The 27,358-nt window shown below is 46.2% G+C and overlaps 1 protein-coding gene across 12 annotated transcripts in view; it reads right to left on the minus strand.

Moving 5' to 3' along the window:
- The window catches only part of LOC117663256 (microtubule-actin cross-linking factor 1), a 323,136-nt gene that overhangs the window by 207,395 nt on the left and 88,383 nt on the right, over window positions 1-27,358 (minus strand). For 9 of the 12 annotated variants that reach the window (XM_034413270.3, XM_060691389.2, XM_060691390.2 and 6 more), the window contains 3 exons: window positions 10,807-10,868; window positions 10,171-10,260; window positions 1,954-2,031 (listed from right to left, as the gene is read on the minus strand). In XM_034413270.3, coding sequence (XP_034269161.2) covers window positions 1,954-2,031; window positions 10,171-10,260; window positions 10,807-10,868 — 230 coding nt within the window. Of the gene's footprint in view, window positions 1-1,953; window positions 2,032-10,170; window positions 10,261-10,806; window positions 10,869-14,998; window positions 16,562-27,358 lie in introns of those variants that run through there. The other 3 variants (XM_034413274.3, XM_087876754.1, XM_060691383.2) reach the window with 1 other exon arrangement.

The following is a 27,358-nucleotide window of genomic DNA, read 5'->3' on the forward strand; positions in this document are numbered from 1 at the left end:
GCCTCCCCGAGCTCCATTTTCACGGGAAAAGGGCCGCAGGAGGCCGTCGTGGCCAAAAATGGGGCTTGGGAGGGCATCATGCTGGCAGAGGCACCGCGGGCTGGTCCTTTGCTGTTTCCAGGGCAGCCCCGTGGGCCAGACCTAAGTACCCCGCGGGCTACATTTGGCCCACAGGCCTTGAGTTTGACACCCCTGGTCTAATCTCTTTTTAAAAACCTCCAGTGATGGAGCACACACAACTTCTGAAGGCCAGCTGTTCCACTGGTTAATTGTCCTCACTGTTAAGAAGTTTCTCCTTAATTCCAGGTTGCTTCTCTCTTTGGTTAGTTTCCAACCATTGTTTCTTGTCTTGCCTTCTGGTGCTTTGGAGAATAATCTGACCCAGAGGTGGGATTCACTTACCTTCCCTACCAGTTTGCAAATGTGAGTGCCTGCACCTCTGTGCATGCGCACGGCCTTCTGCACATGTGCAGTAGCCGCGCAGTACATCTGGGCGGGTGGGTGGAGCTTCCCACAGTCACTGCTACCGGTTCACACGATCCGGACAGAACCGGCTGAATCCCACCACTGATTTGACCCCCTCCTCTTTGTGGTAGCCCCTCAAATACTGAAATCCACTCCCATTTTGTGTCTCAGAGCACTGCTACTTGATTGTTTTGTTATTTTGAACAAAAATGAGGGAAGGGGAAAATGCGTGTTAAGACTTGTACAAAAACACATTTATTCATACTCTTCAAAGTATAAACTTGTACGATTGTTGACTGCCCAGAATCACTGGTTTGAGATGGGTGGCTGGATGAATAAATAAAGGCTTCCAAACTCCCACTTCTCAAAGCAGGGCAAACCTCTCCATTCTTGCCAACCTTGTTGTGTCACTGGAAATACCTCCTTGCAGCCCACGAAGACCCCAGGGATTATTTCTTTAGTTTGCAACCCTCCAGATGGGGAGGTTGGGAAGGTAATCAGAGGAGATTTGCCTCAACCAAAACACAGATCCAGCTGGCTGCCTGGAGCGTTTCCCAGGCTGATTCCCCATCTGGGGCTGCGAATTTGGGAATTTGGGGAGCGCCAGATCCAGCAGGCCTGGGGGTTTCAGCTTGGGGAACACAAGACAGATCCTGAGTGTGCTAAGACTTGAATTGGGATTTTCCCCAGCAAACACATCGCAAACAGGACTCTCCAGCCTGGAGCCTCACTGCACGGGGCCCTGTTCTTGAACGGGCTGGCCGCCTGCTGAGTCCTGGCGTGCTCCCTCACTGCCATGGCTTCTGCAAAGAGCTCAGGTCGGAATGGCTCTGGGGCAACGACAGGGAAATCTTAGCAGAAGCCTCCTCTCCGTTTCCCTCAATTTGTTCTTGTTCATGCACTTTCTAATAACCTTTTTTTAATGTAATGACTGAAACTGGATTCTCAAATGGTCCATGTTTGTGTGGTTTTCCAAATTACTCCATTTTTGCAATCAATATTTCTGTCTCTGAGTGCATTTATATGTTCATTTCCTCAATATACACATCCTTCTCTGCCTAACAGGCCCCTTCTGATTTTGTTTTGAAGATGACAATATCCAGAAGTGTGACTATCTTCTCTGGGTCCCTAGGTCAAGGAGGTGTGGATGTAGTGGCCAGCCGGTTTGGGAGTGGACAAATTAGAAGTGAGACTGGTCTGAATCATCCCTTCCTATCACTCTGGAGCTTCAGATGGCCACTCTCTCTCAGCCTGGCCTCCCTCACAGCACTGTTGGGGAGACAGAAAGGGGAAGAAGTGAGGCCCTAATTTCCAAGCTCAACCAAACATGTAAGATTGCTCCATGACAAAAGACAAACTCAGTTAACTTCTCCCCTCCCTCAATTTAAGTGCAACAAGCAAAGGGAATCCCGTCTTTTGCAGGACACTAACAGAGAAAAGATGGAAGAATGGGTTGAGGCACCAAAGTCCACAGGGAGATGCACTTACCTGTCGCTGTTTGAGGAAGTCGAGCGCGATCTGCACATTCTGCAGGCGATGGAAACGCATCCTCCCCTTTTCTCGAGGCTGGAAAAGAGACAACAGAGCTCAGCCCTTCTCAGATGAAGGCAAACACTTCCTGCCATCTCAAGAGAAGCCTGGACCACCCCTGTGGGGGCAGGGGGATCATCCTTGCAGGGCTCAGCTGGACCACGTCACATGACCTGAAGGCTTGGAGAAACAGCCGCAGAAGCCAAGCAAGGTTCTGATCCAGTCAATCAAGATTCTTCAATCACAGCAACTTTAAGGTGTGTGGACTTCAACTCCCAGAACTCCCCAGCCAGCATTTGTAGACTTCAAGTCTCAGACTTCCCCAGCCAGTATTCCCCAGCATGCTGGCTGGGGATTCTGGGAACTGAAGTCCACACTTCTTAAAAACTCAGTGACTGACAGTTCTGTAAATGTGAGGGCCCCTTCTGGAAGGTCTGGGCCTGAATCAGCTTATCTGCTAGCAATTCATCAGTCTGAGGGAGGAAGATGAAAGGAAATTGCTAAATAACCCCACCCTTTTTTATTACCCTGATTACAAACTGCCCAGATAAACCAAAGAGGACAACTTTGAGCTCCAATAGCCTTCTTCAATCTGAAGCTCACCAGGTGGGCCAATGAGAAATTATGGGGTAATCCAACCTATCTGACAAGCATTGGGGAAAGGGAAACTAATTTAAGCATGTTTATCCAAAGATCTTCTATTATAGAACAGTGGTGGGATTCGCCAGCAAGGACTGGTAGGCCAATTTCTTACCTGGTTCCCAGCAGTTGGTGGCACCTCTAAGCAGAGAGAGCAACCCCACATGACATAAAGGGCTAAGGGAGCTGACAAGGTCCTGTTCCTTCCCTTTCAGCTGGCATAAAGCCAAGGAAAAATGGAAAAAAGTGGGGAGTGGCAGGTCTTTCCTCCTTAAGAGAGATTCAAATGTCATTTATCAAGATGGCGAACAGGAAAGTTCACCCATCCACTGAATGTCCCAAAGGTGCTTTTTCAAGAGGCAACTGGACTTTCTGGTTTTTCTTTGAAGACGTTTCGCTTCTCATCCAAGAAGCTGAGAAACGAAATGTCTTCAAAGAAAAACCAGAAAGTCCAGCTGCCTCTTGAAAAAGCACCTTTTGGACAACCAGGACCTGGATGACTGAGAATCTCCATAGACCTCCACTGAACAATTGGATCATCCAGATGAGCAGCTGAGATTCTTCATCGCATTGCTCACCTTTGGGTCTGTGCTCAAGGCAACCACTCTATATTGGGCTGGGGGCTGAACAAGATGAATGCTCAGGTTTCTTACCCTGTTTTCTTGTTCACGGGTGGCCTGATGCCCTGTTCCCCCCAAAATAAGACATCCCCTGATAATAAGCCCAATCGGGCTTTTGAGTGCATGGCAAGAAGGCCAAGCACTTACTTCAGGGTTCAAAAAAAATATAAGACAGGGTCTTATTTTTGGGGAAACAGGGTAAAAATCTGGTGGAGTCAGCTGCCAACTTCAGGCAATGCTAGGGGCTCTCACACAAAATGTCATTTTGGATCACAGGGGTGTGTGTGTGTGTGTGGCTGGCTTCATGCACGGATTTTGGCTTGGGGTGCCATATGGCCCCCACTACTAGGAAACTAGTATGGAGTTACTGTGGCTGTAATTGAGCAACAATTTAAGGGGAAAGGTAAAGGCAGAGCCTGGATGCCTCTCCCAACTGCAGCCCTCCAAGTACTTTGAACTGCAGCATGGCCAAAAGCCAGAACATCTAGAGGACCAGAGACCAGAGCAAAGACACTGCCCTGGCAGACCCAGGCCCTGCAAGGTCACACAGTGGTCCAGCAATAACATGAAAAGCATGCTGCAGTAAGTAACAACTCTGTTGCACCCTACAACCAAGAGCATGCCCCCTTCTTCCCTTGGCCTGCCATGCCCGAGGGGCTACCCACCTCCCGAGCTGCACTGTGCAACTGCCCTGCAGCAGCTAATAAAGGGGCAGCCAACCCCCACCCCACCCCCCAGGAAAAAGAGTGCTGAACCATCCAAAGAGATGCTCCCAGCCCTGGAGCAACCCGACGGCTTTCAAGCACAAGTGAGAAGCAGCAGCAAAGGCAAGCCGCTGTCAAGGGTTGTTTTTCACAAGGCTTCTGGGGGTCTCAGGGTGAAAACCTGGCAGGGGGGAGGGTAGTGAAGATGCTGGACTCAGAGCAGACACACCCATGTTCAAGTCCGGCCTCAACCTAAGAAGGGCTGAAGAACTGGCTTTGAGGAAAGGAGGAAGGAGCCTTCCAGGGAAGCTCTCGCAATCCAGGGGAGGGAAGCCATGCTAATTTATGATGTCAAAAAAGGTGCTTCCTGCACTCCAATTTCCTGAGGAAAGAGAAGCATCAGAAAGAAACTCAAAATATGCCATCGTGAGGTCCTGTACAAATAATATTTTAAAAAATATTGAAAAGGGCTCATCTAGGAAGGAGACGACTCCTGAAGGCACTTTGTCCAAATCTCTCTCTCATGCCCATATAGGAAGGGCATAAATCTCCTCCATAATGGGTCCCTGTCTGCACAACACTCCTCTGTGGCCAAGCAGAGATCCAGCTGCCTGTAGCAAGGCTGCTTTCTTTGCAGAGCACATCAAGGGAATAATCTGGTTTAAAAGGCACGCGACTGGAACAAAACGTTGGTTCTGTAGCACGAGACTCTTCTGGGAAGGACCCCGGTCTGTTTCGCCACACAGAGGAAAACATTCTGCCAATTTCCCCTCTATATTGTGACAGGTGGCTTCCTAGTGGCGTTGACTTCCCAAAAACATGACTAGCAGTTTGGGAAGCCCCATTCCCAACACATCTGGAAGTCTGAGGAAGGCTGCCCTGCGGTTAGAAATTTGGGAACAAAAGAAGGTTGTGGAAGTGTGCAAGACCTGCAAAAAAGGCAAACCATTGTGTGCTCACACTACGTGAGTTAGTATTCTTCACTCATCCCCAGCTACCGACACCAGAAACACATCCAGATAATCCAGTGAATTCCTCACAGCCTTCAAGTCCTAAATGAAATCCTATTCCAGCCTCTGGCAGGGAAAAGGAAGTTTGTACTCCCTTTGAAAGAAAAGCAGCATGCCCACTCTTTCCTTGGCAACGTCAACATTGCTTCAAGCTGCCAAGGTTTTAGGACAAAGGATGACCTTGTAAAAGGGAAGCAAAGAGAAGAAGTCCTTCTCCCTTGTCTTGTTGGATGTCTCAGAGTGATGGGCCCTGGAACCTCCAGGATAGCACAACATGTGGGCAACTGAATGGGATTCTTGGGGTATGAAATGAGGGTGGCTACTCCTTCCCTTTGGTCCCCCATCCCCCGCCCTTCCATTAGTTCCTTTCCTTCCTTTGGCTTGCAGCATTTGGAGACATCCAGCTCCATCTGACTCTTTCCTGGGCAGGTGACCTACCCACACACAGAGCTACAAAGGCAGCTCCAGAGTAGAATTCTGGAAAGAAAACCACCTGTCTTCATCCCACAAATTTAACCAGAAGGACCTGGGAAAGATGTTGTCTCACAGGCTCATGTGCCATCTGTAATTTGGTCATTTCCATTTTTTTAGAAGATGCTGGAAGTCCTGCCTGAAATCTGAGGCATTTCTGGATTATTGGAATGTGTCTAGTACCAGTTGCTATTGCTGCTCCATGGTGGGCATTGACCTACTGTATCCTCCTCCTCCTCCTCCTCATACTCTTCACTGCCCAAGCGACTCCAGGGTGGGACTTTCACCAAGCAAACAGTCTTCTGCCCTGAGGTTTCCTTGGGCTAATAAATAGGATGGACAATACAGTACTAAATGGAAGTACATGGGACACACGCCAGAGAAAGAAAAATGCCACGCCCAACAAATACACAGGTAGAGCAGTGCACAAACATGTTCTTTGCCTGCCCTCCCTGACTAAAACTGATTTTTCAAATACACAGCTCCTCCAGATCTTCCACAGCCCATGTTCACCAAACCTTCAGAGCCTCCAGAAGTGAGCCATCTGATAGGGAAAAATGTTTGGTGAGATCCAAAAGTTACAGGGCACAGGCCAGCTGCTGCTGCTGCGGAAACAGTTTAGGACCAAACCTTATGGATGGCAGAGAATGTGCTTTGTGTCCAAGGGAAAGAAAGAACAAAAAAAAAAAAAAGGAAAGTATTGTGAGGCACAGAATTTTGCTTGGGAGTCACTAAAAATATAACAACTTCTTGACTATTAATTTTAGTAAATATTTAAAACATATGCATGTTTTGTAAAATTTAACAGAATTAAAACTGAGCTGCAGCAAGCAATTTCCCAACTTTTCAGTTGATCTCCTACTGAGCCAATCGGTCTCTGCAGCTTTGTTTTTTGGAAGGAGGGGGCTCCTCTCCATATGCCAGGCAAATAAAACGATCAATATTAACAATGAATCTATCCAGTAGAAGAGGACTTCTTCTCCTTTCCTGATCTTCTCACACTGTCGCCTGCTCAGGTTCTGTTCCCCACTACAGGGACCACCGTCCACCTGTAATTCCCCTTCCACGCAGTGCCCCCCGTTTTGTCCAGCGGAAAAATAACTCTGAATATGAGTTTAGCTAAATACTGAATTTCAGTGCTGATTCCACAAAAGGCCATCTATAAAAGGTCCAACATAAACATTATTTTGCCTTTTTGTTTCCCCAGTTCAACAAGCACAATTCAGAGAACTGAGAACTCTCACTGATTGACCTTCATAATTACTTTCTTAGGTTTTAAGCTGAAGCTCAGCTAGTGTCCTTGTGGCAAGATGCCCAGTAATGAGGCCTGGACAAGAAGGTCCTGCTAGAAGAGTGCCAATGACTCCTCTGCAAAGAGAAAAGAGCAAGAGACTCAATGCTGGCAGCCCAACGTCTGAGGAAGAAACTTAATCAGAACTGGAGAGACTTGCTGCAAAAATGGGTAGCTTGATTTGTCAGGCAACTAGGCAACTTTTCAAACTCAAGCAAAGAGACAACTCTCTGTGCCATCCTAGGAGACTTCTCAGAGCACAATGAGTGGGACAATTAAGGCCCTGTTGAAACTATCATCATCATCATGAGTTGGAAGGGATCTTGGAGGTCTTCTAGCCAGGGGTGGGATTCAGTCGGTTCGGGCGAACCAGATGCTAATTTTACATCTGGTTTGTCAAATCGGTAGTTACAAGGACTGGCTGGCCCCGCCCACCCTGCCCCTCCCAGGAGTCTCCATGCAGCCTGGTTTGGATGCCAGGTAATTGCAGGGCCCACACGGAGGCTCTGGGAGGGCGAAAAACAGGCCTCCCAGTAGTTCTGGAAGTCCAGATTCAGGGATGTTTCCGGCCTCTGGAGGGCCTCTGGAGCCTGGGGGAGGCTGTTTTCGCCCTCCTGGGGGCTCACAGAAAGCCTCTGGAGCCTGGGGAGGGCGAAAAATGGGCCTACTGGAAGTACTGGAACTTCGGAAATGGGCCTGTTTCTGGTCTCCGGAGGCCCTCCAGAGCCCGGGGGAGGCTGTTTTTGCTCTCCGGGAGGCTCGAAAAAAGCCTCTAGAGCCTGGGGAGAGCAAAAATGGGCCTACTGGAAGTACTGGAACTTACCGTTTCCAGCCTCCAGAGTCTGGGGGAATTTTCAAGAAGTCCGGGGTGGGGGGTGGGGGAAGGGGGGTTGGAGGGAGAGGGGGGATGAGGGATAGGGGTGTGGGTGGAGGAGGGAAGGTGGAGGAGGGATGGGGGGGAGGAGGGATGGGAAAAATTGTTGTAATACCTGATAAAACTTTTTAATAAAAAAAAAACCTTCCCAGAGGCTATGGGGAACCCTCTGGGGGTGGGGTTCTCCCCCCTGGGGAGGGTGAAAAATGGGCCTCCCAGAAGTTCTGGAACTTCAGAAACGGGCCAGTTTCTGGTCTCCGGAGGCCCTCCAGAGCCCGAGGGAGGCTGTTTTTGCCCTCCGGGAGGCTCGAGAAAAGCCTCCAGAGCCTGGGGAGGGCAAAAATGCCCCCCTGCTGGGGTGCAGGAGGCCGAGTAGGCCACACCCACCATGGCCACACCCACCCAGCAACCAGGCAGAGAACCAGCTGCTAAAATTTTTGAATCCCATCCCTACTTCTAGTCCAACTCCCTGCTCAAGCAAGAGACCCTACACCAATTCAGATAAATACATGTCCAATCCCTTCTTAAAAGCCTGCAGTGATGAAGCTCCCACAATTTCTGGAGGCAACTTCTGTTCCATTGGTTGACTGTTCTCACCGTCAGGAAATTTCTCCTTAGCAACCTAGAACTAAGGAGAAATTTCCTGACAGGGAGAATAATATTCCAACAATGAACAGAATCAGACTGGGAGTATGGGGGACAAGGACTCTCTCTATAGTATTAAAAGTAAAAGTCATACAGTCCCACTTTTGTTTAAACCAGGGGTGGGATTGAAAAATTTTAGCAACCAGTTCTCTGCCTGGTTGTTGGGTGAGCGTGGCCATGGGGAAGTGGCCTACTCGGCCTACTGCACCATGGGGGGGGGGCATTTTCACCCTCCCCAAGCTCCGAAGGCCTTTGTTGAGCCTCCGGGAGGGCAAAAATGGTGTCCCCTGGGCTCTGGAGGCGCTCCAGAGGTGCTCCGGAGGCCGGAAACAGGCACATTTTCTGGACTTCCAGTACGCCTGTTTTTCACCCTCCCCAGGCTCCGGAGGCTTTCCTTGAGCCTCTGGGAGAGTGAAAACATCCTCCCCTGGCCTCCAAAAACAGGCCCGTTTCCGGACTTCCGGAACTTCCAGGAGGCCCGTTTTTCACCCTCCCAGAGCCTCCATGTGGGCCCTACACTTACCTAGCATCCAAAATGGGCCACATGGAGACTCCTGGGAGAGGCGGGGTGGGGTGGATGGGGCCAGCCAGTCCTTGCAACTCCCAGTTTGGAGAACCAGATGTAAAATTTGCATCCGGTTCGCCTGAACCAGTTCGAACTGGCTGAATCCCACCCATGGTTTAAGCCCTTTAAACAGGAAGCCAAAATACCTATGGGGGAGTCTTCTGGAGGGATCTGAAATCAACCCCCGCTCTAACCCCATCCCCTATGCACACCACCCCAAAGTTAGCAATAAGCGGAAGTATTATCTTTTCAAAAAAGGACACAGATCAAAAGAAATGCTATGACATCATGTGCTAGGAAGGAAAGTCATTGTTCCGTTCTATTCTGCTTTGGTCAGACTTTTCTGGGTCCAGTTCTGGCTTCACACATTGAGACAAACCAGAAAAGAGGGCAACAAGAATACCAGGGAACTAAAAACAAAACCTTGTGAGGAGAGATTGGAAGTGTTTACCCCTCAGAAGAGAGAGGGAGTTGGAATAGGATGGCATGTTCCAAACATGTGAAACGTCACGGCATATCCATTCTCTTTCATTAAGTTGCAGAACAGGGAATAACGTGGATTCGAGGCTACAGATTCCAAGTGAAGGTAGACAAAACCTTAATAACAATTTGGCAGTTAACACAATGGAAGTCAGAGTCGGAGTAGTGTCCTTCTCTGAGGAACACGCTCAGGGCAACCCTCAGCCTGGAATGCTTCGATCTGGATTTCTGCGTACAGCAGGGGTGAGACTCAATGGCCTCAAACCCCCCTTCTAAATGAAGGACTCTTAGAAATTAAAACCCCTTAACAATCATTTTATGGTTAGAAATTAAGGATGAGCAGAGACATGGCAACTCAGCCCAGGATCGACCATTAAAAATCATAAGGACACGCTTAGGACACCAAGGGAAGGAGGGCATTCCAGATTTCCCCCCCCCTATCATGTCAGTGTTTCCCCGTGTTGGCCATTTCTAGGTATGTGGACTTCAACGCCCAGAATTCCACTGCCAGCATGGCCATTCATAAGATGCTACACTTGAAGTTAGCCCAAAGGCTGAGATGCGATTGACAAGAATTCTGGCAGTTGAAGTCCATATGCCTAGAAATGGCCAAGGTTGGGAAACATCGCTTTTTCACTGCTACACTCAAGTTGGTTTTTTAAATAATTGTTCTTATCTGCCATCTTTGATTTTAATCATTATTTAAAAACATTTTATTCGGCGCTAAAGTTTGAAGGATGGGTTTGAAGGAGTTGTCAGAAATTGCATTTGTTTCAATCTCCTGGTGTGAGGGATTTGTTTCTGTTGGGGGGACACATCTGAGCCTTAACCCGGCCCTGGGAAAGTCATTTCCCTTGTGGCATCTTGGAAACTCACCAACTTCACGCCTGAAAGGACCTCCAGCAGGGAGATGAGGTTGTGACCATCTCGCAGATCCTCGTAGAGGTCATTGATGTGCTTGCGCACCTGTGGGGACAGAGCAGAGAGACAATGCTATGCAGCTGCTGAGGACTTCAGGGAGCAAGAAAATGTGGAGAGCAAACTTTCTCAACCATGGCAGCTTTTCAGAGGGGTGGAATTCAATTCCCAGAAATCTCCTGCCTGGAAAGCTGGCTGGGAAATTCTGGAAGCCGAAGTTCACCCCTTTGAAAGCTGCCAAGGTTGAGAAACAGGCGAGAATTGCAGAGCAATTTTCACTGGAGGAGGGAAATCTGCTATACATGAACTGAAGACCGGCCATCTGATTACTAAGCATGTTGATCAATCTTCATTCATCTAACTTTGTTTTGCTTCAGAGATCTCAAAGACTATTTTTTTCTGCTGTTATAGGAGCTGGGAGCGTGCACACTTTAAAGAATTAACTCACAGTATTAAATCTTTTCCTGGACATGTATGAAAAGCATCCAGCACGAGAATGCCAACATTCTTCTGCATCAGCTTTAAAAAGGAAAAGGTGGAGGAACGGGAAAAAGAAGAGCAGATCTAGGAGAATCAAAGGTGTGTGGGGCTTACCTTCATTAGGTGCTTATTCACCCATTTTGTGAAGGTCTTTTTCTGGACCCGGTCCCGTTCATCTGCAAAGTGAGAGAAAATGCAAACAAGTTAGCTTTTCAGTCATCTGAGAAAATAAACATAGCCACAAGCTGTCCTATTGTAGGTTGTAAGCAAAGCCTCTTTCAGGCCTTTAGTTTAGCCCCCCTCCAGCCCCCAGCCCCTTTCCCAAAGAGCTGCAGGTTTGCAGGTTTCTTTGCAACCAATAGAGGGTTTGGGGCTGTTTTCTCCACAGAGATACTTTCATCTTTTTTAAAAATATGTATTTATTTTGACTAGATGGCGCTGCCTTCTCTGTTTCATCATATCAGGAAAGATGGAATCAAAGGACAGCAGAACAAGGCCATGTGGCCTTTTTTCATTTTTCAAAAAGTCACTTGCAGAGTCAGGGACTGTTGAGTCCTGTAATATATACCAGAAGGTATTTCCCGTATCATAGAATGTGCCCTCTGGGTGCAGAGGGAGAATTCAGCTTTCCTAATACTGAGGTCTATGGGATTGCAACTTTCAAAAGGGTACAAACCAGATCAGAGATATTCCAAAGAGTTCCTGTCTGAAGGATGCAATTTTTATATTTCTATAAATATAAAAGTAGTAAATAAACAATCCATTAATCTGATCCATTAATGTTTCTTTAAATCAAGGAGGCAACCTGCATGCCCCAAACTGAGGTATATTTCAAGGTGGGAGATATATAAAAGCTATCATGTAAACCCCAAGATCAAAAAAGGGAAGCCCTCCACCAGCAGAAAAAATAGTTTCTTTCTTTTCCTTCTCTTGTCAGGTTTGCTATGTATAAATAATCTCTTGACGTGTAAAGAAAATTTGTTACGGACTCTTCTTCCCATTTGTCCAGGCAGACTCCCATTTCCTTCATTTAGTGAGCAGGAAACTTGCTGCCTTATATTCCCCCTACTGTCTGTTTCTCAAGGAGGAAGCAGTCACCTGCATTGGACATCTGGCAGCTTTTAGGTCATACCCACTGCAGCTGGCAGCTACTCAAGAGATTACTCCTTTGTCAGGTCTCATGGTTTAGTAAACAATCTCTCAAAAACGTCCAGCTGCTTTGGTAATTTTCACTGCTTCCTCCTGGCGAACTCCCTTGGTAAATTCCTGTCAGCCTCCCTGTTTTCTCATTCCGTGAGCACCAGAACCACAACAAAATTAACCGATAGCATCACACATGAAAGACTTCCAGCAGGTTTCCATGAATGTCCTCTGAGCAGGTAGTACCTTCCCAATATATTCCATGAAACATTACACCTTTAGATTCAACTAGGCAAATATATATGTGTGTCTTTATCCTGCCTAACCTCTGCTAATCGCAGAGCCAGCATTAATGAAACAAGAGATAAAAGCCCACGTTCAAAGCTCAGGAGAATGCTTGGAAAGTTCTGAACTCGTACAGTATAGTGGAAGCCCATCACTCTAGTATAGTGATAGGAAGACGGTTGGCATAAGAAACAATCGACATGGAAACAAGACATAAAAATCATATTGTCCATGACAACCTGCTTGCTGGAAGTGAACCATGCGGAGAGTTTGCAATGAAGAACCAATACATTCCTTATTATGAACGTCCCTACACAAACTTTTTATTCCTCTGTCCAGGAAAGGGCAGAGATCTGGCTTGAAGAATCTATTCTGTTTCTGAGGAGAATCCTCCAGATTACAGAATGTGTAAAAGGCACGTTCTCTGAGCCCCACACTTCATTCACAACAGTGCAGAGCTTCTGTGGAGCCATCAGCGATCCAAATCCACGGCTTCCACTCACCTTTCCATCAAGTCCCATCGTACACACGTACTTTTCTAGTTCATTATTATTATTATTATTATTATTATTATTATTATTATTATTATTATTATTATTATTATTATTATTATTTGATTTATATGGCGCCCTTCTCCGGAGACTCAGGGCGGCTTACAATGTGCTCAGCAATAGCCTTCATCCTTTTTGTATATTTATACAAAGTCAGCTTATTGCCCCCACAATCCGGGTCCTCAATTTATCTACCTTAGAAAGGATGGAAGGCTGAGTCAACCTTGAGCCTGGTGAGATTCGAACCCTGCAGTAATTGCAGGCAGCTGGTCTTAATAACCAGCTTAATAACAGGGTGCCTTAGACCACTGTACTACCAAGGCTCTTTTTAAACATTTCTTTTCATCCCCACCTTTGGTACACTTTGGGGGGGATCACTCAGCCTGGCTTCTGGCCTTCAGCCTCCAGGAACAAATATCAACTGAAAATTGTGTACATTCTATACTCAAGGAGTTTCCTTGAAGCAAAGCTTCTTTTCTCAGGCACCGTTTGCACCGATTTCCCAGCATCCACAGATTCAACAGAGCTTCCATACCTTCTACCCAAACCACCACTTGCAGCTGATGTCCAGGAATATTCCCACTGATAGCTTGTTAAAAAAATTATTCTCAGAATTATTTCCCATGATGAAAATATTTCTACCATATGTAAAGAAGCCTCAAAGCACTTCCTTTACTATCACCTTAATTACAATGTCTCACTCCCTGCCATTCCACTATTTTCAAGCTGGGGCCATTTTGAGGTGCTCTGTCTAATTTTAAAAGACAGTCCATCCCAAAGGCACTAATGGAGCTGAAACACAGAAGAAAGCTGGGTAGCCCACCCATCGAGGATTAAATAGCCAAATATTCTCAGCAGAGCCAGAGATTCCATGCTCAAAGGGCCCCATTTTGCCAGGTGGCAAGCTAGGTGTGAGGGCCATAAGGTACCATTATTAGGTAATTGGTGAAATATTTACCTTTTCTGACAACAATCTCCTCCCCCAAATCCTGCTCCAAGCAGCTTTTGTCTTAGCTTGTCATATACTAGCTCTAACTCCTGTGTGACCCCATATACCAGGGCTCTCAAACTCACAGCCCACGGGGCGGATGCATCATGCGCTGGCCACACCCACACTCATTTTAGCAAAGGGGGGGGAAGTCCCGATACGTCACATGACGATGAAGTGACAACATGAGTTTGACACTCCTGCCATATACAAAACAAGGTCTACCCCTACAGCAACTTCTCTCCAATCAAATGGTCTTCAGGTACACCGGATATTATTGCCCTACCAGCTGTGGCCATCTAACACACTTGGGGGTGTGAGACACAAACAGGCTAAAAATTATTTTGCTTTAGTACTGGTGTATCTATTCCATCTTAGCTAAATATTTGAAGAAACAAACAATGTGTTATTTGAAGTACTATTTGAAGTAGGAACCAGGGACTTCTGATTTGCCAGTTGCTGCAGAACAACAGGGCCAATGATGAGAGATGCTGGAGGGCCTGGAGGATCAGAGGCTCCCCATTTCTGACTCAGAACATGTCTCAATTCAAGATGCCTTTAAAAAAAACTGTCTACCACATCATTTCTACTAAGGGTGCAAAAAATCATGAAAAATCAATAGAAGACACTACTGTCAATTGCCTCAGGGTATACTTGCCCAACCCATGTGGTGCAAATAAAGCAGACAAGTAGCAGCAAAACCATTGTGTCTCAGGAAGAATGGCCATTTTAAGGAGGAAGTAATAGCTGAGACTCCCAACTTCAGGGGTTGGAAAGAGCCATCCCAACAGAGCTCTGCTCTTCCACTGACTGCCATGGAACCTCACCTGTGCCAGGCCCAAAAGATGAACTGGAGCTCTGAGACCTCCATCCTGGTCAATCTGCCTGAGATGGAAAAGCTTCCTAATTGCAGTCAAATTCCTAATCAGCTCTGCCTACCTTCTGTATCAAACTTCTTCTATAGGTACCCAAGATAAACTGCTCAAGGCAGCCAGCTCACTTCGTAACACTAAAACCCAACTAGTTTGTCCTCTCAGGGTGTTACCTGCCGATTGTAAATTTAAAAGTATCCTTCCAGTCTCAGAGACCTTCCATAAGCATTCAGTCTGACCTCCCAACAACATTCAAAGATGCAAAGTCATCTAGGGCAAAATGGTGGTTTGGGCCATCCAGAACTCAAAAGATAAAATGAGACCAACACCAACACTAATTCAAACAAAATGAACTGAACTCAACAGCTCCTAGCCTTGAATAAACATGGTTTGATTTGGATTCAAACTTGCTCCACTTCTCACCACCACCCTGCCCAAGAAAGGCACAAGACGGGAAGAGGCATACTAACCAATGCAACACATCTGGCACACCAGGTGGGCATTCAGCTCCCTTTCTGTTCTGTGAATGTGCCACATGGTCCTTTGAGGTTCCAGCGTAAGCTGCATTAAGCCTTCCGGGTGTAACTGAACTCTTCCATCTTCCTGCTTCCTTTGTAAGACTTCTTCAGCGTGATCTCCCAGCCCCTTGCCACCCGCTTCCTCCCCACAGCTCCTCCCCCAACTTCCTACTTCACCATCGGCCATGAAAGGAAGTGCATGTGCTGGTCTTTCCAGAAAGTAGGCTGCCCACTCTGGAGCTGCTCCCTCAGAGATTTGCAGAAAAGTGCTCCTTCCTTAAAAAGCTTGGGGTTTTCTAGAGAATGCAAGGCAGCAAAGCCCCTCAGCTCTTTTGAGCTAGGCAGATTAAGGCACCAACAGCAGGATTAAATGCCAAGTACGGTCAATTCAGACTTGTTCAGGAGATTGGCCAACATCCTGCTTCCCTCCACAATTAGGTTAAGTTTGTTCAGCCAGTGAAGCCTTTGGAGGAGACACCCCTGCTCTTCCCAGCACCCTTCCACATTCAGGCAGAGGCATGCAAGAATAAAAATCTAGGCTAAAATCTTTCAGTCTAGAAGCCTTGGCTGAACATTCTGGTTGAGGGGTGGGTGGGCAAAGAGAGTCTGCTTTCCAGAGGGTAAGCGATGGGACACAATCCAGGGCGTCCTGCCACGCTCACAGCTACTCAGGAAGAACAGAAGAGCATCTTCCAGGGTTCCAGCTCAGCCTTCTAAAGAATCCACTTGCTCCCAGAGTCCCCTGAGATGGGTGGCATCTTCATGGATGGAGAAGGTCGGTGGCTATTCCAATCCACTTCCCAGAACAGGCCGGTGCCTTGTCTCTCCCTCCAGACTCGCTGGCCAGCTTTGCTGTCAACTGCAAGGCATCAAATGTGTTGACACAATATAACCCTGAAGGGAAAACAAGAGCCCGTTCTTTCCTTATGCATCTCTGTTAGTCCGGCAGCCTTTTCGCCAGTCACAAGGGCAACCCGTTGAGAAGGCCCTGGAATTAACTAGTTCTGAGAGCAGCACCGTTTTGAAAAATGACCGTTTGGAATGTCCAGGGCAAAGATAAGAGAGGCTGTTTCTCCTTCTTGTTTTCCTTTCCTTCCTCTTCTTCTTCTGCTATTTATAACAGCCGTTGGTTCTCTTTCAGCCAGGCAATGCTGCTTTGCTCAGAAATCCAGTGGGGTTCACAGGGGGCAGGAAGCTCTGGATTTTTCCACAAACGCCCCAAAACCAACCTTGGAAGGTGGAGCTACTTCTCTTCCCAAGGCATCGTCCATACCCACTTTTCTTCCTCCTGGCCAGTTCTTGGATTCCACAGATAAGCCCTTCTCCCACCCTCACCCGGTGTCACCATGAGCTAATAATAAGCCCCTCGCTGCTTCTCAGCAGCAGGAAGGCCCCACCAGCTTATCTCCGGCTGGTTAATCTTTGTCCAGAGAGCCCTTCTGATTAAGCAACCTGTTGCCGTTTTCTCCTTAACTCTTTGCAGCTGCCACCATCTCCCTGGCCATCATGTACCCTGGCCACATTGCCCCTCGCCCCTCCAACAGGAACCAACTGGTGCACAGCAATCCGGACTGAGACCAGCCCCACCAGAAAGAACAGAGCCACCATGGCTGTGACACAGGTCAGAACAAGGGCCCAGCCCAGAGACTGGTCAGCAACATCATCACCGGGGCCCCAGGAGACAAACTCTTGAGAGCATCCCATTCCAACCCCTCTTTTTCTACAGCAGCAAGGGGAAACAGCCACCAAAGCAGAGGGTCATGAGATAAAAACGCTGCATTCCAGGCTCCCAGCAGGCTCCAGCAGGGAAGCCTGCATGCAGGCAAGGCCTAAAGGAGGCCTTCTCCTTCCGGATCAGTTCAGATCAAGAGGCCTTTCAACTTAACTTTCTCCACTTTGGCAAGCAGAAGCCTTCCTGGCCTTCCCTACAGATTCCAAGGCAAAGCAGAGACTCTGCCCCTGAGCCACAGGCAGGGTTGAATTAACTAATCCCAGAGTGAAAAGCAGCATCACTCACAGTTCTGTAAACATTGGAAGAAGAGAGCCTTGATCATCAATGGCAACAACTTAGGGATCTAATGGCATCTTTTGTGAGTACTATAACACATTTTATTACGAAGTATACGCTTTGAAAGCCTATGCCTTTTAATAACATTTGTTAATTGGAAAAGGTGCCACCCAATTCCTGATCTTTTGTCACAATTCTTTAGTTGCTCATGTTCCCACTGAAACTGTGCTGACAGAACAAAAATGGCCGTCATTTTAAGCATGCAGCAGCCTGATCAAAGCAACAGTCAAACTGATTCTGACAAACCTTGAAATCAAAGTTTCTTGGAAGCCAAACAAATCTTACTCTGAACTATCCCCAAGCTTGGCAAATGGCTCTTGGAGGAGTAATACAGTAATACAGGGTGCAGATGAATATGGGTCATTTCTCCAGAATAAGGAAACCTGGGTAGGGAAAGGCAGAAGGAACCTCATTTTCTCACTGGGGACTCAAATTTATTATCCCACTGGAAGTTTGCACCAGGACTTTTTGCTCCCTGGAGGAGAGTGATGGCAGTGATTGGCCAGAGGTCTGTTCTGGAGTTCAGGTTCTTTGCAGGTTCTCCCTCCTAGGAACCAGGAAGACGGAAACATCAGAGGGATCCTGAGGGAAGGGGGCTTCCTCAGAAAATGATGGGCCATTTTGCCTTGGCCCGTTGGCTATCCCAAGCCTGTCTTCCGTCTCTCCTCTAACATTTTTTCCACGTTTTTTGTGCAGACTGAGCCAAAAACAACAATTATAGCATTCTTAAAAGCATAATTCCGGCATCTGGCATCCATCCTACTACAATTTTGCAAGTTTCTCATTAAAGAATCTTTTATGAAGTGGGGAACACTACTTTCCTGGCAATAACCCTCCCCAAAAGGCCATCGGAGGAAGGCAAATTACCCCTCAATTTGTGTTAAGACTGCTTACATACAAATATGCAAATGAAAAACTTGGTAAGGACTATAGATAAATTCAAATCATCAGGACTGGATGGATCACATCTCAAGGTTCTGAAGGAGCTGGCAGATGTGACCTTGGAACCACTGAATAAAATTTTTCAAAGATCCTGGAGCACTGGGAAAGTACCAGAGGACTGGAAAAGAGCCAATGGGAACTAAGAGAATTAAGGAGAAATTCCTTAATAGAACAATTAATCAATGGAACGGCTTGCCTCCAGAAGTTGTAGATGCTCCATTGCTGGATGTTTTTAAGAAGAGATTAGACAGCCATTTGTCCAGAATGATATTATAGGGCAGGGATGGTTAACCTTTTTGGTTCCAAGTGCCCAAAGCGTGCACGTGAATACACACATGCGTGCCCGAACCCCCAAAATGCAATGCGAGCACCCCCATGCATGAGCCCTGCCCCATGCATGCATATGTGCCTGTGCATGAGGACGCATCCCCCCATGCCCCGTTTTGGCTTCCAGGTTGGTGCAGGAAGCTTTCGAGGCCCAAAACGGGGCATGGGGGGGCTGCACCCCATTTTTGGCCTGGAAACCTCCTGCACCAACCTGCACCCCCGCGGATGCACCCTGCGCATGCGTGCCCTCTGCATGCACCCCCCACATGTGTGGCACAGACCCAAAGACCAGCTGGCTGGCGGGGGGCACATGTGCATGTGCAGTGGAGCTGGGCTGGGGCGACGGCAGACTTGCCTTCAGGGGGGGCTCTGCATGTAATCTGTGCCATGCGTGCTATAGGTTCACCATCACGGTTATAGGGTCTCCTGCCTGAACAGGGGATGGTGGTGAACAAGAAGACCTCCAAGGTCCCTCTCTTATTATTCTGTATTTTGCATAAAATTATCAGTATAGTTGTATAAGTTCTGATGGAAATCATTCTCTCATAACGAGGTCACAATTCCTGAAACTTTCATTCATTCCATCGCACTTGGAGATGTCAAAAGCTGGTAAAAAGAAGATTGCTATTTTTGAATTGTGATTCAGGCTTAGAGGAGAATTGGCCTGTCTCCAGTTTGTCTGAGGCGAAGCTGGCTCTTTCCCAAATCAGGGCTGGAGCTAAATCTTGTGGCTTGTGCACACCCTCCCTTAATCCCCAATGGAATACGCCTCTATCAGAATGGACTTCCGGGGCACTGCCAGGCTCCTCTTGGCATCTAAGAACTCTTTCCCCCTCTCCCCCCAGAGGAGAAGATAAGCACCTTCAACAAAGAAGAGAGGAGAGGCACAAACATCACTGTTCCAAAGCTCATTTCTGCCTCTCTAGCCCAGCCACTCTTGCACATCTGAACGAAGAAAACTCAAGGAGAACCTGCGTTTTCTTCTGGGGTTCATTCCATTTGCATGCTAAGGCGGCCTTCCCAAATGTTCTGCCTTCCAGATGGACTGAACATTCATGGGTCTTTAGAAAGAAACAATGGAGAAAGAAATAAAACCACAATGGAGAAAGTGGAAACAAAAAATATTAAAAGATGATTTTCTCTATTGTGTAGCCTAGATATTCTCCTAAGATTTAAGCTGAACAAATAACAGCAATGAAACACACTCAACTGTAGCTAGAACAGCCCTCGACCTATGATAAAAAACCAAGAAATGTTAGCTGGCTCAGCAAAAAAGTTCCAAAATCTACACAGAAGCAACAAAGGAAGAAAGTGAGCCATTCCAGATGAAGATTTGCCATTCATGTCTATCAAATGATTTACTATTAGAAATGGACATTTTGTGTGCAATAAAAAAAAGTAAATCATTTCCCATCCAGAATTAGAGTTTCAAATTGCACAGCTTTTTAGTTTGTAAGAGGTTGCTTTCAGGCAAAGTTTCTTTACATGCAGCTTCCTGATCTCATCCATGAATTTTACAAGCTTCCCATTTCTGATGTCATTCTGTTCTCTCATGACATCTTCTGACTTTGGGGGGAAGGGGGGGGACTGAAAAAAGAAAATTAGATGGGTTAACTATGCAAGGACTTGAAAGTGTTGCACTCATCTGAAAATTCCCTGAGACCTTCCATGGAGGTTCTTCCATTATTTGGGACTTTTAATATATAGCAACCACTGAAAACCCAATTATGAAAACCATCAGTTGCCAATCACTTTGCATAGCTGAGCCACCCAGTCTGCAGAACTGGCTGTGAGGAGCAGATTCACCCCTTACAGCCCCCGCCTGCCTGGTTCACCTTGTGCAGAACACAGGTTTTAGGGCCAGGTCTGTGCATGCAGGTGCACAAAGCTTCCTGCCTTCCGTCTTTATTGCAGGAAAGCTCCTCTTTTGTTCCTCCTCCTGGAGCATCTGCCAGACTTTGGGGCTTAATTCTCATTGTCTGACAACACACAGAGTGTCGTGAGCTGCAACGTCCCAGAGTGACCGTCCAGGTGCCTCTGGGAAAACCAGAAGTACAGCAGGAAAAGAGATAGAAGTACAGGTAGACTACTTAGAGGTAGACTGCTCATGGATGTGGTGACTCTACTAAGATTAAACTTCATATCCACTGACAGATGTCCCTCTTCCCCCTCCCTTTCTTCTAATCCTCATTTAAAGCTGTCTAACCTGGGCTTCTGTCTGCAAACAAGATAAGTATCTTCTGTGAATAAATGTGCTACCATTTATGCAAACTGAAAGAGAACTGACTACTCCAGATCCTCCCCTACTTCTGTATTAAGTATCAATGTTAGTAGTAGTACTATTTTCTTGCTGGGTCTGGATAGAAATGCACACCAAGCTCTGATGAGACGGTTGTCGAAGGAGCTCCCCGGCTGCCACTACAGTATCAGAGGCCAGAAATAAAGAACATTTCCCAGGGTTCCCTGGGCACATCCTTGACCACCAACGGAGGTTCAGCAACCAGCCTATGCAGAACAAAAGAGGCTGTTCCATGACATCACTGATCCAGTAACCAACTGGACTGCCTTAAACAAGGTCAGGGGAAGGATTGCACTCCCCGGCCCTTTCCCACACGCACCCATTTTGCTGCACAAAGAACAGTACCTTCCTGGCTCCGGCTCCTTCTCCTGCTCCTGGTCCAGTACAAGATCCCAGCTATCCCAAAGAGGTGACTCAGGACAAAAACAGTGGGGGACAGAAAAACACCATCCCAAAGGGACATTTGCCTTCCCATTTCCACCCCTCCGGCAGCTCTGCCGTTAATACTCTGAGTTTCAAATTCCTTTCTCTTGAGCCACAAGCACTTGGACGCAGCATCACCAGAATTGGGGCGGGCAGCCACGGCGGCAGCAGCAGCAGCGCAGAGTTTACAGATAGGAAGAGACTGAGCCAGCACTGCTTCTGAGATGGTTTACACCAGAAAATGGTTCTTTTGTCAACCATACAGGGGAACGGGAAGGGATGTTGTGCATCTGAGTTGGCACTCCTAAAGATTTTGGGATTCCTGCTGTCCATGTACTCCTTTGAAAGAGAAGCAACTATTCACACATCCTCCCTGGAACAGTTGCAGAGGGGAGGTCTGAAACTCCAAGCAAAGGTGGCTAAATAGGAGAAAACCCCACAGAAGGAGAAAAAACGTGGTTTCTAATCCACTGAATCTAATTGCCATGTATAAAAGGGGAGAGGCGAAGGGACTGACCCCCACAGCCACAGGCAGTCTTAGAAGCAGGAACTGGGAAGTTTTACTATGTCATTACTCCCAACTGAATCACCTCATTCAGCACAAGAGAAAATACGGAACCACAGCGGAGAAACCTGGCTCAGACATCAAAAAATAAAAATTGGAAAAAGAATGCCGAATGTTCTGTCACCAAGAACAATAAAAATGGCTCTAGATAAGCGTCATTAATGACATTGGAAGTAAATTCATGGAAAAAATTTAAAAAGTGGGGGAGAATAGAGAAGCTCTTTTTAGGCAAAGCCAAAAGATGAGTTGGGAATGAAGATTCCCAGATTTATCTCTATATTTGGTGGGGCCACCATCAAGAAAATGCAGTTCACAGCCAGCCCAACGGGAACCCAAAGGGGGTCTCCACAGGGAGGATTTGATTTGGATCCAAAAATTTGGATTTTTAAATCAACTTGATTTAAATCACTAGTAAAAAGATTTGATTTAAATCAACTAGATTTAAATCATAATTTTTAAAGAGAAACTGTCATCTCTGTCCCGCAGCGGCTCCTCCTCTGACCCGTTGTTGACTCACCCGACAGTCTCATTCACTTTAATGGGACGGCTGGTGATGTGGCAGTGACACAACAAGGGGAGAGATGTGGCAGGCAGGTGAGTGGATGCCTGCTAACAGAATGACAGGTGCTCTTTAATATTATATTTATAAGCTGCTTAGAAGGTTTCACTTTCATTTTTACTGCTTGCCCTTCCTACTCACCTCACCTGGTGGTACAGATACATTTCTCTTCAAACAATCATACAGTTTGTAGTGTACATAGATTTGCAAAACAATGGAATAAAGGAATATTCCTGAACTTTGTTTTATGATTTATCGTATGGTTACTGTGAAATTGTGTGAATGCATCAATGCAGTGCATATTATCTCAGCTTGTAGAGCTTGGATTCATTGAATAAGTTTACCAAAAATGTAAATATTATAGAATATACAGCCTCATGCTACATAACTAAGCTCCATTTCATGCTGAATAAACTAAATTAGTAATATATCTTAAATAGAAAACTATCTTTAGATATATTTTTACTCCAAAAGCATTTTATTAGAATAAATTTGTTAAAAAATAAAAGAATCCAATTTAAATAAAAAAACTGATTTATTTATTTTTTTAAATCTGACTTTTTTTATTTTTTATTTTAAATCATTGATTTTTATCCACTCTGGGTCTCCAGCACTGGGCAGAGGGGGCTCCTGCAGTGATGAGAGTAGGTACACCAGCGGGTGTACTTGAAGCACAGGGAAAGGACGCACTGCATACCCTTGGCACTTTCAGAGGCGCATTAGGCCTCCCATGACTCACTCGCAGACCCTCGTCAAAAGCAAGATCCTAATCAATGAAATGAATCTCATTTTCCTGGAAGCATCTTAACTTTTCCGGGCTTCTTAAGTGCAGAAAAAGGATCATCAACCAATGAATTATCACTCAAGGATGAGGAGGCTGCCACTTTTGTTCAGAGGGCTACGTTTGCCATCGCTGGGCAATCACATCATGGCACATCCTTGCCAGGAAGCCAAGGGAAGACAATGGGCCCTTGTTCCTGGCCATCTTCCTTTAGATACAACCAGACACGGGGGTGAACTTTTATATTTTAAAGGACCTTTTCACTGATACATAGGGGAACTGAAAATGCCACTGAAATAACAATATTATTACTAAAACAGCAACAAGAATCCTTGTCTCCCATACTTTGCTGGTGGAAAAGAACTACTTAGATACAATTTCTTCCTTATGAGTAAAATGAAATGCCCTTAAGAAAAGACTGCTGGAGTTTTTGCTTTTAATTCAAGCATTACCCCTGGCATGTCTTTGTTCTTGGGGGCAGAAGGGAAGGGGGAGGGAGGGAGGGGGGAGGGGGAGAGAGAGAGAGACAGAGACAGAGACAGAGACATAATCTCCACTGTTGTCAACCCACACAGATGATCATGGAGTAGCTCGACCAGCTGCAATTGCTGGATGTCTCATCATAATCCCATGAAAGATCAGTGGCTGTAGATCAGAATCAAGATTGCAAATGTGGGGAAGTAGAGTCTCTCTCTCTTTTCCTCTCTGAAAATAACATTCCCATGTTCTCATGCTCAGAGGTTTCACTCAGGGGTCCAGAGAATGGTCCTGAACTGTGGATTTTGTTCAATCCTGTATGTTATGATGGCCAGTGGTGAAATCCTCCAAGGTTTGCCACCAGTTCACTGCGCGTGCATGCGCAGTGCATGCGAAACACACACTGTGCACATGCGCATCCGCACTGCACACTAAATGCACACTTCATGCGGAAAAGGAGGCTTAAGAAGGTAAGTAGAACAGCGAGGGGAGGGAAACAGATGTGCTGCGAGATTTAGATCCACGATATAAATCGCGCAGCACAGCTGATCATCCGAAATACCGGTTTGGACAAATTGGTAGCATTTTTTTTACTACCGGTTCGCCTGAACTGATAGCTTTTATTACTACCGGTTCACCCGAACCGGTGTGAACCAGTAGCATTTCACCCAATGATGGCTTTGCAAATTAGGCTTTACCCACTTAATAGTATGTCTCATCTGCCAGATTCACACTGATCAGGGAAATGAGGCTCAGACAGACATTCATCAAGTGCAGCTGTCCCAATGGGTCTAGGACAACTCACCATGGCCTACTCTGCCGAGGGACAACTTGCTGCAGAATAAGAGTTACACTAATATCGAACAAAATGGTAGAATAAAATCATTAAAGAAAGGATGCCAAAGGAGGGACAAAATGAAATGTGAATGATAAAAATTAAAATATTTTTTTAAAAAAATAATTAAATTGATGTATTATTGAATTGTCTCGCAACAAGATGGCCATGGTGAGTTACTTGCAAAGATGTCTGAACTACTTAATGTTTCTATGCATTTTTGCACTCTTCCCCAGGGTGGATTTGATTTAAATCAAGTTGATTTAAATCACAATTTAAATCATGATTTAAATCACTAGTAAAAAGGCTTGATTTAAATCAACTCAATTTAAATCATAATTTTTAAAGAGCAACTGTCATCTCTGCTACTCCTTTGACCCACTGTGGACTCACCGATAGTCCCAGTGTTGCAGAATATACAGCCTCATTCTACATAACTAAGCTCCATTTCATACTGAATAAACTAAATTATTTATGTATCTTAAATAGAAAACTATCTTACGATAGATTTTTACCCCAAAAGTTTTTTATTAAAATAAATTCGATAAAAATAAAAAAAAAACCGATTTAAATCAAAAAAAATCCCATTTAAATAAAAAAAATCTGATTTCTATCCACCCTGCTCTTCCCCTAAACTGAGCTTATTTGAAGCAGAACTTGGGCAGACATTCTCTACACTAATCCCGGGAGGGTTTTCCCTACAACACCCGCAATTTCCTCTGTAGCCACAGTTCACCAGAACACAGATCAATATCACTGATGCGGGGGAGGATGACAAAAATAGCCTGCCTCTGAAAGCAATCTGGTAAAATTCTAGGGAACTCCAAAACGGGTTGCCAGAAAAAGGATAGGGTTTTTTCTACATATATATTTTACTTTTGCAGAAATTTTGCCAACCACATTCCTCACCCACAACTGTCTCTGCTGCTTCTGATGAACTTAACTTTCTCAGTTCTGGGATGAGTAACCAGCAACAGGATGGATCCTCCTGCTGTGAGTGACAAGTGACTCCTGCTTGGGGGGATTCTGAGTACCAACCCTGATGGGAGCCCCCTCGGGGCATATTGCTGTTGCATGGAAGAAGTGAGCTGTCCAGTGAGGACTGGGAGAAATCTTTCCCCCCTCTTTATTTTATAAAACCGTGGATTTCTAGAAAGTCAAACATTCAAGGTTCTGGGGGCAGAGGTGAGAGGATATGGCAGCCACCAGTTATAGGCCCCCCCAAAATAAAAGGCTGAAAGGGGCTCCCTGGGAATCGATCAGTGACTCTGGAAAGGGGGCTTCACTGAGTCCCAGCACCAGCCCCAATGCTCCTTCTGAGGTGCAGTGGGCAGAGTTTCTGAGCTATGTGGGGCCATGCTGGCTAGAAGGCCAGAGGAACTGTAAATCCAAGCACTGTAGCCAGGGCTTGCTGGTTAAAGAAGGAAAAACCATCTCCCAAGGGGTCTTTGTCCATTTCAGTGGCTATTTAACTCCATCTGTTTGCCTTGCCTGCACCTCAGAAACAACCTATGCACCTTTATATCTGGGAGGGCAGCACTTGTCTGCTACAGCCTTTGTCAGCGTGGTTGGGGGATTCTGGGAGTTGAAGTCCATCCATCTTGAGGTTGAGAAACATGCAAGTACTTGGCATAAAATGAACCTTGTTATTTCATGTGCCGAGGGCTGAGATTCTGCTCTGTAATGGCTGCTACCGGAGACCCTCCTCCAATGCCTGAGGATTGCTTCTTCATTCTTTGGTGCAACCTTCATACACAGGGGTCTCAAACCATCCCTCCATGTACCCTTCTCGGGTGTGAGGACCAGAGGGGCTGTTTTCAAAAGCAGCAAAATAAGCAGGAGATTGTGAGTTGCAGGAACGTCACACAGCTCTTCCCCAAATGGAAAAGAGACAAACCAAGTTTTCCTGGGCTTACAAAAATGAATAGGTGTGACCGCACTTATTCACACATACACACGCACACTCTTCCGCTTCTTGAAAGGGATAGTTACTGTAAACCTGCCTTTCGATCCCATCCACCCCCCACCCTGCCATCCTCCATGCAGATTCTTGGCTCCTCCTTCTGGCTCAGCCTGGAGAACGGGTGCGTGTTTCAGGCCTGATTCCTGGGCATTTGGGGCAGTGAGCAAACTGCCAGCTTCTCAATTTCCTACGACTGAATCACAGAACCACAAAGAAGCTCGGAAGAAAGCTCCACCCCAGGCAAGGACATCACTTTCTTCTCACCTCTTAGTCTGCATTGCTCCTCCGCCCCAACTCAGCTGCAGCATGCAAACGATGCCATTTCACATCTCTCTCCAGCCACAAAGTCACAATGTGGCTTTTGGCAAAATCAGACACAGCCGCAGCAGTTTCAACTAGAACAGCAGCTGTGCTGCCAACTCTCCAGGACTGGTATAAACACTGGAGGGCAGTGTTACTCATTCTTGCTTAAATTGCAGAGTAAGAATAACAGTTATACAGGATCAGAGCAAGGGGAGGGGAATGTCTGCCAGCCTCAATTTCTTCATGCGAAAGACCCAACCTTCCAAAAACATAACTGTAAAAGACAGACTAGAAATAAAAATTAAAATAAGCAAGAAAATGGTAAGAGAACACATGTCTGATCTTGATGGATATAAAATCATCAGGACCCAGTGGTGAAATGCACTTACCATTGCTACAGGTTCGGGAGTGTGAGCGCGCGTGCCTCTTCTGCACATGCGCAGAGGGTAAAAAATGGGACATAATGACGTCCCCTACCGGTTCGCCCGAGTTCAGTAGGTCCGGTCAGATTTCACCGCTGCCAGGACCTGATGGATTACATCCCAGAGTTCTGAAGGAGCTGGCAGATGTCATTTCAGAACCATTGTACCATATCTTTAAAAAATACTGGAGCACTGGGGAACTACCTGAGGATTGGAAAAGAACTGATGTGGTTCCCAACTTCAAAAAAAAAAAAAAAAAAAGGAGGGGGGCAAACAGACCCAGGAAACTACAGACCAAGCACCTAACATCAATACCCTGGAAGATACTGGAAAAGATCGTAAAAAACA

The sequence above is a fragment of the Pantherophis guttatus genome, chromosome 10, assembly GCF_059756535.1.
Source record: "Pantherophis guttatus breed Tessera chromosome 10, ASM5975653v1, whole genome shotgun sequence".
NCBI lineage: Eukaryota > Metazoa > Chordata > Lepidosauria > Squamata > Colubridae > Pantherophis > Pantherophis guttatus.